This window comes from Taurulus bubalis, assembly GCF_910589615.1.
Source record: "Taurulus bubalis genome assembly, chromosome: 7".
Lineage (NCBI taxonomy): Eukaryota > Metazoa > Chordata > Actinopteri > Perciformes > Cottidae > Taurulus > Taurulus bubalis.
Window position 1 is genome coordinate 24,230,198 of NC_136595.1, and position 14,207 is coordinate 24,244,404.

The 14,207-nt window shown below is 41.5% G+C and overlaps 2 protein-coding genes across 2 annotated transcripts in view; one reads left to right on the top strand and one right to left on the bottom strand.

Moving 5' to 3' along the window:
• Window positions 1-1,650: 1,650 nt before the first annotated feature.
• Window positions 1,651-12,214, bottom strand: mau2 (MAU2 sister chromatid cohesion factor; the record flags this gene model as incomplete). Its single annotated transcript, XM_079220405.1, has 18 exons — window positions 1,651-2,949; window positions 3,719-3,846; window positions 3,973-4,063; window positions 5,009-5,120; window positions 5,224-5,301; window positions 5,430-5,479; window positions 6,381-6,467; window positions 6,599-6,664; window positions 7,197-7,274; window positions 7,407-7,510; window positions 7,634-7,724; window positions 9,066-9,212; window positions 9,388-9,543; window positions 9,671-9,698; window positions 10,981-11,075; window positions 11,296-11,391; window positions 11,576-11,659; window positions 11,981-12,214. The coding sequence occupies 18 exons, from the start codon at window positions 12,212-12,214 to the stop codon at window positions 2,875-2,877; spliced, it is 1,800 nt and encodes a 599-aa protein (XP_079076531.1). The 3' UTR covers window positions 1,651-2,874.
• Window positions 12,215-13,004: 790 nt separating this feature from the next.
• LOC306739400 (mitochondrial coenzyme A transporter SLC25A42-like) overlaps window positions 13,005-14,207 on the top strand; it is a 6,748-nt gene continuing 5,545 nt past the window's right edge. Inside the window, exons 1-2 of the mRNA XM_079221409.1 lie at window positions 13,005-13,244; window positions 13,602-13,763. Coding sequence (XP_079077535.1) covers window positions 13,677-13,763 — 87 coding nt within the window. The 5' untranslated portion in view covers window positions 13,005-13,244; window positions 13,602-13,676. The remainder of the gene's footprint in view (window positions 13,245-13,601; window positions 13,764-14,207) is intronic.

Here is a 14,207-nt window from a genome sequence, read left to right on the forward strand (position 1 = left end):
GTTGTGTACCACTGAATCCTAGTTAACTTAGAACAATATTGCAATTCTTAAAAACGCATCAAATATGTCACCTTTAATTTTTCATACAACATATCATATAACATGTGAGGGTTTCCTTAACAAAGTCACTGTGATTCATAAACTTGTACAGTAGTACTATTATGGTGAACCTAAATATAAAAGTGTATGGGGGTTTCAGTGACAACACAACAGGAGTTCTGCTTAATGAATTGTAATATAACATATTTGTATGATTTGAATATACTCATGAAACAGGATTGGTTTGACTTTGTTTGTGTTGAATGTTTAACCATTACATTGCTCTGTATTATACATAAGATGGCAGTTGGTGCAGAACTACTGGTCTCAAAGCCCACCAATCAGGATCGTCCTGCGGCCTCAGAGGATCCTGGAGCAGATTCAGGATCAATGGATGCTATAAACTACTTTTTTATATCAAGAGTCCAGTGTCAAACTGGACTGAGAGCCTCCTGAGGTAGTGGTTGTCCTCTAGGTGTACCTGGTCAGTTTGCCCCTGAAGTATACTCAGAGACACAAGCGCATCATGTGACATGTCTAGACTACATAATTAGCTCACCATGCAGGGCCACTTCTTGCTTGTGATCTGGTGCTGGTGTGGAAATTCCTGTGGTTATCACCGCTAGCTGAGAGCCCCCCTATGTTTCCTGGCTAATTGCAGATCTGCTCCGACTGCCTGGCTGATAATAATAATAATCACCTCTGAATTGCTGTTGGCTACCTGCCTTGGAGAGAGCTTCGAGCCGGGAAAAGTGATGGTGCAGAAGATCAGTGAGTCTTTAGCTGTAACATGGTGGAAGTGTTCTCAGGTTTATTCCTCAAGCTGCTCTTTGGGACCTCCTTTGAGCAGATCCATTCTGACTGAACAGGTGCAGGAATGCACACAAGTCCTTGTCACCTGCGATCACTCATCAACACTGGTTCCTAGTCAGCACAAAGTCCAGGTCCTGCCTTGTATATACTGTATATGTAATGCCTCGAACAGCGTGTTAAACCTACTTTACATTCACGTTTCCTCTCCATCGCCACTTCTTCATATTAGTTTGAATTTGTTTCAGTACAGAGAGAGTTGAGTGAATCAGGTATACCAAATACAATGAAGACAGTTTGAGAACTACACTGTGAGCGAGTGCACAGTCACCACATTTAACAGTAGACTTAAGACTTTCCTCCCTCATAACACTTATAGTTCGGGCTGGCGGTCCATCCTGAGAGGATCCATCTTTTGTTGCTCTCCCTAAGGATTCTTCTTTTTTTGTGTGTGTGTGGGGGGGAGGGGGTCCTGTACCAATGTGAGGGTCCCGGGACAGAGGATGTCAGATGTGTCCAAATTGTTAAGCCCTCTGGTGCAAATTTGTGATTTTGGACGATACAAAATAAAATGAATTGCATTATCAGGACAATTGCATGCATATACATACATTTGAAAGCTATAGCACTACCTACAGGTAACTTAAATAACATGATCACCACTAACTCACTTTTCACCAGTTTGTCTCCACTAAACATGATTATTAAGCAATTAGCACACACACATTAAAGTCGCTTAAAAAACAAGGCCTAATGTCGACAACCGTGATATTAAAATCAGTACATTACAATTTTTCAATCATATTTTTATTGGAAAATTATTGAAAACAATGTAAGCATTAAAAACATAGGCATTGGATAGAATATGGCTAGTACTCAAGCTTAAACTGTGTCCTTACAGAGTGCCTTAAATACCAAGCATTGAGATTTCTACACAGGATAGCTAAAAATACATATCACACTTTACTAAATTGCCTTTATAAAATGTCACTGTACAATAAAGGTTCAACGAGTGGCAAATCTATACAAACATACTGTAAAGAAACCTTTTAGTAGAACTATCAAGACAAATGATAATATAACAAAATAAAAATAAATTTGCTTTTTTTGAATATCTGAAGGTTACCGTAAGCTCCAAAAGTCGAAAACTGATTTGTAAAAATGAAAACGTCGGCAGGGAATTCATATATTATGGAAAAATACATCAGTTGTGTTGCTTTCAAAGGGTACGTGGCAAACCTCGCAGCCACCAAATGATATAAAAACCCACAAGTATTTAAACGCCACTCGTCAGAGAAACATTTCGTCCCAATACAATGTACGCTGCCAAGTTGTAACGTGGAATTTTTCAACTGATTAATGTGTGAAAATATATTACAAGATGTCTCTATCCTTTCGAATATGGATTTTGTGCAAAAAAAAAAAAAAAAAAAAAAAAATTAACCAAGAATTTATTGTGTAAGCAACCCAAACTAGTGTACAGGGAGTCCGCATCAGTAACTTCCATGCATGAAAAAAAACAAAAACAAAAACAGGATCCATACAAAAAAAGGCAAGATGTAAAATATTTACCAACAGATACAAAAATATCAACATGAATAAATTAATTTCTTCTACATTTCTTTTCTGCCCTCCCCTTTATCTCCAACCAATGGAAGAGAAACCTGGCAACCGTAGAGAAGGGGTTCTCTACATCCGAGCCGAAGAAGCTCTTTTATACGTCGCTATGTGTCCTTCGCTACTCTCGTCCAGAGTCCGACCCCTGCCCTGCATCCATGCCATCAGAAGGTGTGAAATACATGCACGACAGTAGTTGCAATTGCTTTACAACCATTTAAAGAAGTGATAGACAATCAGGAAGCAATCTCGAGAAACTAATAAAGTGAAGGCCTGAACTCTGCGACCTGTTTAAAAATCCTCTCAAATCTCGGCTAGGGCGGTCTGACGGCAGGTTGTTCGGCATCAATCTGTCGCTTGGGGTAATGTACCGGCTTCGGCCACGTGAGAGACAGACGGGGGGGTTTCTCATAGCAGGCTGGCGAGGCTGGTGGTCGGGCCGTTCTGGGCTTGGATCTGGACCGGAGGCGGGCCGTCGGTCCACTGGAGAAACAGACGGAGAGGAAAAAAAAATAAAAAAATCAATCAATCAATCAATCAATCAATCAATCTCAGCGCCGCAGAACATCGATACAAGAGAAACGAAGTGCTGGGTAACGGAGAAAGGGGGCATCAGGCACCAGCCAAACTAATATCTTTTGATTTTATTATAATATCTACATAATTAACTGTTATTTAGTAGAACATTTTTAAAAAAAAAGTGTCAATTTCACATATTTCGAGAAAGCACTGTGGATCTAATTATGCTGATATGAAGAGAGGTCAAGGAGGTTGTCAAAAAGTGACTACATATTCAGCAGTTACTTTTCCAAATAATTATCAAAGAAACCAATAAAGTGTTAAATATGAGAACAGAAATTGGTGCGGCGGTAGAATGAGTGTTTAAATGGGTTGAACACGAGTCGCTTTCCCAATGAAAGCGTTCATGCATGTGCACTTTACCCCGTTTGTTGCTGTAAGACTAATAAAGGAATATCTAATCTAAAATAACAAATATCTCTTTTAAAATAATGATCTGTCATTTCAAGAAAAGAGAATGTTTACATAATCAATTTTACATATCGGAGAGAAATGAGCTGAACACTGAAGAGTTGTTCTAGTAATTAAACTACGAGCTTTTCATTCCCACAAAGCATCAGAAAAAGCCGTGGTATCGGAATCTAATTCAAGGTATGGGTATTTTTTAAAACCCGCCCACGCGAGAGGCGCTAATGAAGCGCCATGCCGCGTGGCGCTGACGCTCTTCACGTACACTGATGAGGTTGTGCTCGGGGAGGCTGCAGGCGGCGATGTGGTCCTGCAGCAGCTGCTGGGAGAAGTTCTGGTGCATCTGGGCCGCTTCGTGGGCGTCCATGGTGTTCCCAAGGGCCTTGTTCAAGTCTGCAAGCACAGCACCTTCAGTCAACCACCGCTTTGCTTCTCAAGGACAGAGATTTCGAAAAAAGTAGAAAAATCTAAAGAACATAACTCATGTTTTATGTAAAAGAAAAACAGGTCATTTTGTACCTTTCAACAGCGCCGAAGACCAGAGCTGAACGGACATGTCGGGGATCTTGCTGGCCAGCTGCATGGCGGGTACCACCATGTTGTTGCTTTCCTAAAAGAGAAAACATTTGGTTTTTAGAAATCAAGATGGCCGGAAACCACGAGCCGGCGATCCTCATTTATTAAAAGGCCCGTTTCACGGCGGCCATTTTGCCGTGTCACTGCAGGGGGAGCACAGATAATAACGGTCACTGCGGCCCCGGAGTCGTGTGTCATGACTCACTGGAACGACCGCAACGCACTCGATAGAATTAAACCATAATCAAGGCAATGGCGGGTCAAAATGGCCGCTATGCAAATAAGCCGATGCTGCTCACGTGAAAAAAAAAAAAAAAGGATGCATTTGGATCACTCATGGGCATAAAACATCAGCCAATTAATAATTCATGCACAAAAAATTATAAATAATCCCCTCAAGATATTAAATTGTTGCTTCAGATGAGCTACTGTAGGGGAACACATTTGTTGTCGTATGTTTTGGCATGAAAATGCAATTACCGTACATTGTTTTAAACAATTTCTAACATTAAAAGTGTATCGCTATAACTACGGTATTTCAGCGTTTCTGTCAGTAGATTTTGAGATCTATATCTAGTAGCTTTAAATAAAATATGTTTTGCTTGGTCACCTTACATATGCAATAAAAAGAAAAAGAACTAAAGTCTGCGGCTAAAGAACAAGCCGATTTATGTGCGTATACATTTTCACCATTAAATGCCACATTAAAGTTAATTGTAGGTTAATTGTAGGAGCTAATGAGGCAGGATATGAGGCATGGATTCGGGACGTTCATTGTGATTTATTATATAAATGGTTTGTGCAGACTTTCATAAATCTGTATATGGTTTCTTTGCAACTGCCCTAGCTGCTCATGGAACATTATTGGGGTGAACAAGAACAGATGAGAAATGTTCTAATAATAATAATTAAAAAAAAAAAAAAAAAAGCAAGGTGTGTGCGAGCATTGGTCAGATCCGCCATGTTTCATGAGTCTTACTCGGTGGTTGCCCAGCACGTAGAAGATGTGGCCGAGCAGAACCAGGGAGCAGGCGGTCAGCCTGTTCAGATCCTCAGCATTAGACATCTTCAGGGTTTCCCTTAGGAAGCGTCTGCAGGACAAACAAGGTGTATACATTTATATTTATATATAAAAATGTGCAGATGCCGGGCGAATGTGTGCGATTGCATTTAGCAATTTAAGATCCGACATACTTGGCCTCGTTGTAGCGTCCTTGAAAGAAGGACAGGAGTCCTCTGATGTAGAAGGCGGCAGCACGGAGGCAATGAGAGCTGAATCCCAAAGCAAAGACATGTTTAATAATCTGAACCAGTTTCAACAAAATGCATTGCTTTAATGAATTGTGCTGTGTTATATATACACAAATATACACAAACTGTAAAAACCTTATGCCTCTTACCTTACTGGGAAGTTATGGTCTGGGTTTATTCTCTCTAGGAGGCTGTACAACTGAAGAAGAGAAACAGGGAATAGATTTATACTTTCTCACCTGACATCGTTGCATTCAAGTTCTGGCTTTACGCAAACGAACCAAGAGGAGTAAGCATGACTGATTGGACACTTTTTAACGATCGTCAGCCTGCATCATCGGGACCGGCGCCGTACTGCTGTACTTTAATGTTTCCGACGTGTGTATCCGTGTTACTGGTTATTCATTTATTCAGCATACACAGTGTGAAAAGTCAGGGAGAACACAGACTCCTTTTAATGGAGTTAATGCACTGATGAAGTACAGTGACTCGGATACAAACGGACATTTCAACGGCTCGTGTGAGCTTATACATGGCCTCCTATAGATCAATCATAAGATAGTATCTTGAACAGATTTCCCAAAGCAGCAGATGCATTTATTGGTAGTTTATCTTATGAAATCATATCGCCAAAAAAATTGTGCTTTTTTTTACTGCTTTTACACTATAAAACAAACTAGTGTCTGCATGGAAACTGATGAGACCCACGCTTCCATACCAGCCCAAACAAACCGTCCTAATCAAGCAATGAACCAGCGTTTGTTTGTTGTGAAAGCGCCCTAAAAGTGCATCTATTAGTTATTATTAAAAAAGGTTTGTCTCTACTCGTGTTTCCTTTATTTAAAAATAACAGTGTGCGTGTATAACTATAAGCCGCTAACTAAAGAAGACAAGGATCACTTCATAGTAATGTGCTCAGGAAGGCATTTTAGAGTGGAAGAATCGACTCATCTGCGCTCTCTGGTGGACAAACTAAGTAATGACACGGAGGTTTCCACATCCCAAACATGATTTACCAAACCTCTTCTTATTTTGTTGTTGGAGCGATTTATTGCAGAACATTGTTATAGTTTAAAGAAGTGACCCGTTATTACTTCACTGACCTCCTGGTGTCGGTTCCCTTCCCTTATGTAGACACTGGCCAAGTTGGTTACGATGTACGTCCACAGCTCCTGGTGCGTGGTGAGCTGAAACACAACATCTTTGAGATAAGAGAGGGCAGGCGCCGCAGTGCAGAGTAGAGGAAATGAGGCGACTAAAAGAGAGGAAAGAACTTGCGACTGTTGCTATCTGAGAGAGGAATTCGTCGCGTACTCACCCGCAAAGCTGTGGTGAACTGTGCCTCTGCGTTATCCATACAGTTCACCGAGATGCAGTACAGACCCTGAGATATGACGAGAGGAACAGATCGGCCATTACAGACGTCCATTTGTAACACAGGGATATCGTAGTATCGAAAAATGTTAATGTGTCCTTCTGAAATAAGAGAAGCTCTTCTGGAATGTATACCTGCTGTTTATTTCTTATGGAAGATTTCGCAAGTTCACAAAATTCAATAAAAACAAAATGTCTCTCCTGCAAAATTTATAGGACTCTTTTTTTCTTCTAAGTAACAGTATTTTAAACAAGTTTTTTTTATACTTGAAATCTTCCAATATAAATGAGGGATGAATAAAAAATAACAATAGTTTAATTAAAACTTAAAAATAAAAAAGACCAACATGTTTTACCACTGACAATGTCCCGTATGTTTTCAGTGGACATTCTGAAGTTATTTTACTAGCATTTGATCTGAAACTTTTTTTTTCTTGCCTTGCAATAGTAACCGAGACACACACACACACACACACACACACACACACACACACACACACACACACAAATGCTGAAGTGTGTTTTGGTTGTCAAATACTCACTAATAGTGTGTGAAGCTGAGCAGCGTGGTTGGTGAATAACCTGGGGGACTGTTGGCACAGCTGGCACACCTGAGAGATCTGGACAGACAAGAACAGAACAGAACGTTTCCTTCTTGTGACAATGCCAAGAAAATCAAGCTGCTGGACCGGATCTTTTCCACACACACACACACACACACACACACACGGAACACGACAGAAGCGACGTACCTCTTGCAGCGCAGTGGCCTTGTGGCCCGTGACGAGCCGACACATGATGATGTGCTCCAGTAGAATGACTTGAAAGGTTGAGAGGATGGGGCTGCAGTCCAACACTGACACGTGGAGATAAACATTACAACTCATTCACAACCAAGTGGTGGAAAAATGTGTTTTGAAGTTTAAACAGCACAGTAAATGTGTTTTAGAGAAGCACAGCGACATGTTGGGGGACTCACTTTTTAGTTTCTCTAGTTGCATAAGAGCCTTATCTGTGTACTTCTGAGCTTTCTCCAGGTAGCCCGCCTGCATGGAGTGCATGACCGTCACCTGTAACATGACAAGGAGTCGTCGTCATTAGGCAACGTGAACCACTTCCTAAAAAGGTTGTACGTGCATGTTGTCCCGCTGCAGTTGCGTCAAGCTATCTAGAAGGATAACAACCGCGTCAATAGTTGTTATTGGTTTTCTTTGGATTACAAAGTTATAAGATCAGGGTTCATACACATTTTGACTTTAAACCAAATTTCCATGCTCAAACATTTAGTAAAATCTCAGTGTATTCATGAAAAAGTGATAAAATGTTTTTTTTAAACTAACAATGAGAATTCCAAAGCATACAGTAAACCTTAAATGGCAGAAATGAACGAGACAATAGTTTGATTAAAAGAATAAACATTTATATAGATGCCTGTATGTATGCCTGCTTATATTTTGAGTGTCTTTCTTTTTAAAGCACATTAATTATGTAAAACTGAGCGTAAATGAACGTCATGAACACATGAATATAACACATTTACATGACTTTAATTTTTTTCAAGGACTTTTACAGGCCTGGAAATAACTATTTTAAAATTCCATGACTTTTTCAGGTTTTCCATGAGCGTAAGAACCCTGTAAGATGAGTCTTAAAAGGCAAACCTAAATGAATAATCAATGTGTCTCGGTCTCATCCTCTTCGTCGTTCTTTCTAAATGCACTCTGGCTCGTGTGGTAAGTAGGGTTTAGTAGGACTTCCAACCTCTCAGCGGGCTCAGCACCAGAATAGTGTGCATTCTATAAGAGGATAAAAGCACTAAGCGGTAAATAAATTCAGTGACACGTCCAGGAAGTGTTTTCTGAAAACTCTTGTTCTTGTTGTGTGGTGGATGCTTGACGACAATCTAAGAGTCACTCAGTTCGACTACAAACTAGAGATGCACCGACTGAAAGGTTCTTGGCCAATTCAGATTTCTTAAAAAGTCAATTCTGATTTTTGCCCATTTTCTCTCTTTCCAAGAACTATAATAGTCTGCATACATAACATGTTTGTAACTTTTCTTTCATAAAAAAAAAAAAAATTAAATTGTATGTTCATAAAAAAAATAAAAAAATAAAAAAAACACCACAGTCTATTAAAACCTTGTTTTTAAGGGCGTTTCTCCTCGACTTGCAGGTGATAGAGACGTGATCTCTTTTTCACTCACGCCGAAGAACTACAGACGGCATGTGTCCGTACGGGTGGCACATAATAATTTGACTGGAAAGAGATTTTGCACACATGAGCGATGATCACTTGACAACTGGGCGTTTCTATTTGACCTGAGGCCCCGTCAATCGATGCAACTTAACTAAAATGACATTCAGAAGAAGAAACACTCCCAGGATTGGGAGAAAGAGACGTGGCATTACCAAATAGACGAGGACACACATGTGCTCCTTGGGCAGCCAGTGGAAGAGGTCAGCCGGGTTGCTGGGCAGAATCTCATCGTCGTGGAGTGTCGAAATGGTCTGGATGCACTGCTGCAGCTGCTTCAGACACGGCTTCACACTCTTCACCTGGTCGGACACGACAGCAAAACGATATATACCCCGTCTCGGCTTCAAGCAGTTTGAGGCAACAAGACATCGAAATAGACGCATCGCCTCTAACCCGTCTATGATATCAACGTATACATGCTGATGTTCATTTCCTGTCCCACTTCTATTACTTCACCAGACTTGGTTTTCCCACCTGTCCCGCATCCAGGTAGTGTGTGACCTGTAGGACCAGGAAGAAGACCCTCAGGGACTCCTTCTGGATGGGGTTTCCCTGCCAGTTTTCTACAATAGTTCCGCACAGCGTGAGCAGAGGATGCACCTCCCCAAGCTTCCTCTCCATTAGCAGCAACTAGGGATACAAAAAAAAAAGATTTAGAAGGTACGTTTGGTGTTGGCAAGAGGAATCCTTGTTTATACTGTCATGGTGCACCGGTACAAATAGCATTAAAAAATGTCAAGTAGAGCAGATGACTCACCATTCCTTTACTGAGGAGAAACAGTGCCCTAAAAAAAAGCAACAAAAAAAACACTCAGTCAGCTTTTTTTTAATCCACCAGCGAGTTCTCACAATCAATATTGCATATATCTATAAGCACTTTGCGCCAGTTGTTTTGGTAGCAGAGGATGCTTCAGCGTCAGCAAGAACTCAGAACTGGTTGATCCGTGTCCAGCACATTTTCTTTGCAGTGGTATGAAGTGATTTGAAAACGTGGGGAAAAAATGACATTGGCAAAAGCAGCTAAACAGAACTTTGATAGGATTAAGATGCATCATTTTATAAATCCAAAAGGCTTTCCCTGTATCCTGGGGCTCTGGTGCTTCTGTAAAGGGACACTGGGACTGAGATGTCAGCCACGGAGCAGGAGTGCTGTTAAGAGTTTTATTGTCCAATTTCCATGTCCATTAACATTGTTTGAAACAGCCCTTAAGACGGCAAACCCTCCATATAAACATCCAAACCAAAGGGGAGTGGATCAGTGAAGGTGCAGCTGCCAGATTGAGACTGACAAACTACTCCTACTCCTCCTTGGTCTATAAATATTTTTGCTTTGGTGCGCCTCTGATTAATAGTAATTAACTGGAATTTCCTGTGCTGACAAAGGCTCCAACCCTTCCCTTTAATACTCTTAATGGTGTCTCTATTCAATCATTTGACAAATACAAACACTGAGGAATCTGGATGGACAAAAGTCTAAACTTTAAAACACTACATTGACGTCTCAAAAATTAATTCAAATTCACACAGGTGTGTGTGTGTGCGAGTCTGTTTCCACAGCCTTGAGCAATGACTTAGTTGCTTGCCTTTTTTCCACTTACTTTTTTGTCGATACTATTTATTTACAGGTCTGCCACACCCTCCACCTTGTCTAAACTTGACCTGCTGCATCACTCAGCCATGAAATATGTCACTCATTTAAGCTTCGAGACCAATCATCGAACCGTACACCTCGTGGTAGGATGGCCGTCCCTCACTGTGCGTAGGTTACAAGGCTGCAACGTTTCAATGTGCAAGATCAGATTTTTAAAATCTCAGGTCGCACAAAAGGGCTTCAGTTTAAAGTGCCTTCAATAAGTACGATGACCAAAATGCTGCCTTGTGCAGCACTGTATGACGTCATGTTTTGTTTATCTATTGTTGGATGCTGCTATTTGACCCCATCTTGACTAGGACTCACTTGTAATAGAGGTTTTCATCCCAATAGGACTACCTAGTTAAATAAATGTCAAATGCCAACCAAGAAGATGCTTAAATATGCAGCCAACAGGAGGATCGGGTGACGTTTACCTTGTATATTCCGACCCAACCACTCGGGCGTACTCGGCGCCGACCCCCAGCAGGTCACATGCTGACACCAAGTCTTTCTCCAGTGTATGAAGTTGCTGAAAGAAGCAATAACAACATTCCTGTCTTTCTCTACGTGGTCACAAAGTCTGGACTCTTGCAAAAAATACATAATCAGATTTTAAAAAACATAAAAAGTACAAGTGTGAGCGAGCATGTTGTACATGTGTTCTCAAAACAATGTTGGACCTGCGTATGAAAATGACTTTGCGAGTGCAACAATGTGACCCCTGTTCCTGCTGTGGCACTGATACATACCGCCAACTGGAACAACAATCTGCAGTGCCAGTATGGCGTTTGTTGTGAAATCTGGATGGCCTTGCGCAGGAGGGGTTTTGCAGAGTCCACCAGATTCTGAAAATTAATTAAAATTTTTTATCTATAGTCAATAATCAATCAACAAAATAACAAAAATGCATTTTACAAACTATGCATACCGTATCCTGCTAGTAACACCATAATGCAATGGCATTTGCATGAATGTGGGAAAGTAATGTTTATGTTACTTCAAATGGGACCCAAAAAACCCGCAATTTACCTGTTGGCAGAAGAGTTCTGACAAAATGCTGGCAGCTTCAAATTTGACATCTTCGAACTGAGGGACTTGTTGAGATATAAACCACTGCAAAACAAGAGACAGCAAATGTTACCGGCGTCACATTGTCGGTAATTGCCATCTTTATGAACCAATAATAATAATCCCATACAGAGGCTTATTTTTTGGGGGGCTAACATCAGTGAAAGGACGAAAGCGGCCGGCCCGGGACAAATATTTCGCCCAGAAAGCAAAAACGCGTAAGCTGTCTTAAATTTCAACTTCTTTCCACGTTCAACATCCTTGCATTAACAGCTACTTCAATATTTCCGCCGTTCGCTGTTTTCCGCCGCCCGCGGCCTACACTCCGCCGCATCCCCGCTCTTTCCTGAATCGAACGTCCCTCACCGCTTTCTCCAGGTGGCTGCGGGCCAGCTCGCTGTTCTTGGTGTGGTGGTAGAGGACCGAGCCCAACTGAAGATGCGTCCGGGCCTCGATCCTCTGCGGCGGCTTGAACTGAAACACCGCCTGTAGACAGTGCACACAGAGCCGGATTTTGGGCGGACTGGAGGTTCGGAAATGCTCCGCAAAGCCGAGAAGGGCGAGGTACCAGCGCTCCGGGGCCTCAACGTTTGACGCCATTTTCCCCGACAACAACAAGTTTTTCAGCGCTATGGCCAGACTCCCGGGTTGCCAGTTTCGGTCCTGTAGCGCCCACAACCAGAGTGTTTAAACCCCCGAATCCATCACTTATTTTAGTAAACATTTATTCCAGTATGATGACTAACACTTGTTACGCGGTTTAATAAAATATTTTCTACCTGTATATTTATAAAACAAAACACAAAAACACAATACAACTGATCACATTTCCCTCAAGCGCGGCAGCAATTTGTGTATAATTTCCATTTTGTGGGACCTACTACTCTTACATAATTCTGTTTAATTGAGAAATATATGATTTTTTTGCTTCCCTATACATTAGTCACAATAGGGTTCTGGGTGCTGAATCTCAACTAACTATAAGGAAGATGTTAACATCAACAGTACTCTATAAATGTTCATGTCCAGTCAGTAATTCTATGTAATTCTAATGTATTTATTTAACTGGAAATGTTTAATTCTTTAAATGAATCAGTGAACATTACTGGGGTTAACTAATTAATATAACCCTGCAATTGTTAACTTAGTTGTGTGTGGTGAAATTGCTCTGAAACTCAAAATGTTATGGACACAGCATAAGCGGATATTAGCAAAACTGGCAACCCAATGTTTTAGATAAACTCGCGAGATTTCCTCCGAACAACGGGACTCGATCATGGGTATTGTAGTCCAAAACACTGGCCCATTTTTCTTTTTTTCTTTTAAGACCTCGAAAAGCCCAAATAATCTCGTGCGCAGAACCAGGCAGCGGCAGAACTTCCTCGCCGCGCGTCGTCCACAAATAGACAACACGCTTGGCAGCTGTCTTTAACAACCGTCCTCAGATACAAACGGCAACGTGGAAAGGAAGAAGGAAGACGCGCAGGCGGACACGCAAAGTTGTGAGTGCGCGACTGAGCGAGCAAAGCCTCCGGGGGGGAGCAAAACGAGAAATGTGTGCAAGAATCTGCAGGGGCAGAGTGGCGTCAGACTTGCAAACACGGGGCCTTTAAAACACAGAAAAACGAAGGTAACTAAACGCGGCATGTAATCCTCAACGAGGATCTAGATTTAATAACATTCACGTGCCTGCTTGCTTGTTACTTGTACAACTCTGATTCGCAGTTTATTTAATCCAGGTGTGGTCACTGACATGTTGTTGTTTTTATCAGCGCACATTAGTTTAGAAAAAACGACAAGTGTTGATTGGATAACTTGTTATATAGTATTAATTTGGGTGCTGCAAAGTAATCGGATTGAGCTGCGGAGAGCTTGTGCAACGCAACACTGTTTACAAGCCAGGCTGTGTGTTACATAGGCAGTGCGTCATGGCGGGGCTGTTGTTTTGGTTTTGCTCCTCCATATTTTTCTTTCATTCCTCCTCCAGTGGGTGTTTTTTGCCCCCCATTCCTGAATGAGTGCCTGAGTGTCCGACAGCCTTGGTATACCGTGAAGGGCACACATGGCCCCCCGTGTGAGCGACCACCAGAGCCCCCTTCCAGTGTCCGAGGCCAGCGGGCTGGCTCTGCCCTCCTCCAGCCAAGCACAAGTGAGCGAGCATTGTTTCTCTTTAATACTCCCACGCACGTGTTCACGTTGCAGCCACGACGTGACATGTTGGAGCAGCTGGGACGTGGACGTTATGGAGCCCAGTATCCTTGACCTTGTTTACAAACGCGGCATAAAAGTGTGTCAAAATCACATCGTTGGCCTGAGAGTATATGAAGCCCAGTCAGCTATTTGTATATTTAAAGTTGTATACCTTTTAGTGTGTACATTGTAGCATTGCACTTAAAAAACAAAAACATGAACAAGGATGCAAATGAAGAATATTTTAATTGCAGATTAGTCTTTGGTCTATGAAATGGACTTCAGATGTCTTGTTTTGTCCACAAATAAAAGATTTTCAGTTTATTGTCACAGAGGAGGAAAAAAAATGAAAGAAAAAAATTCACATTTAGGAAGTTGGAATCAGAGAATCATTTTTTTTTCT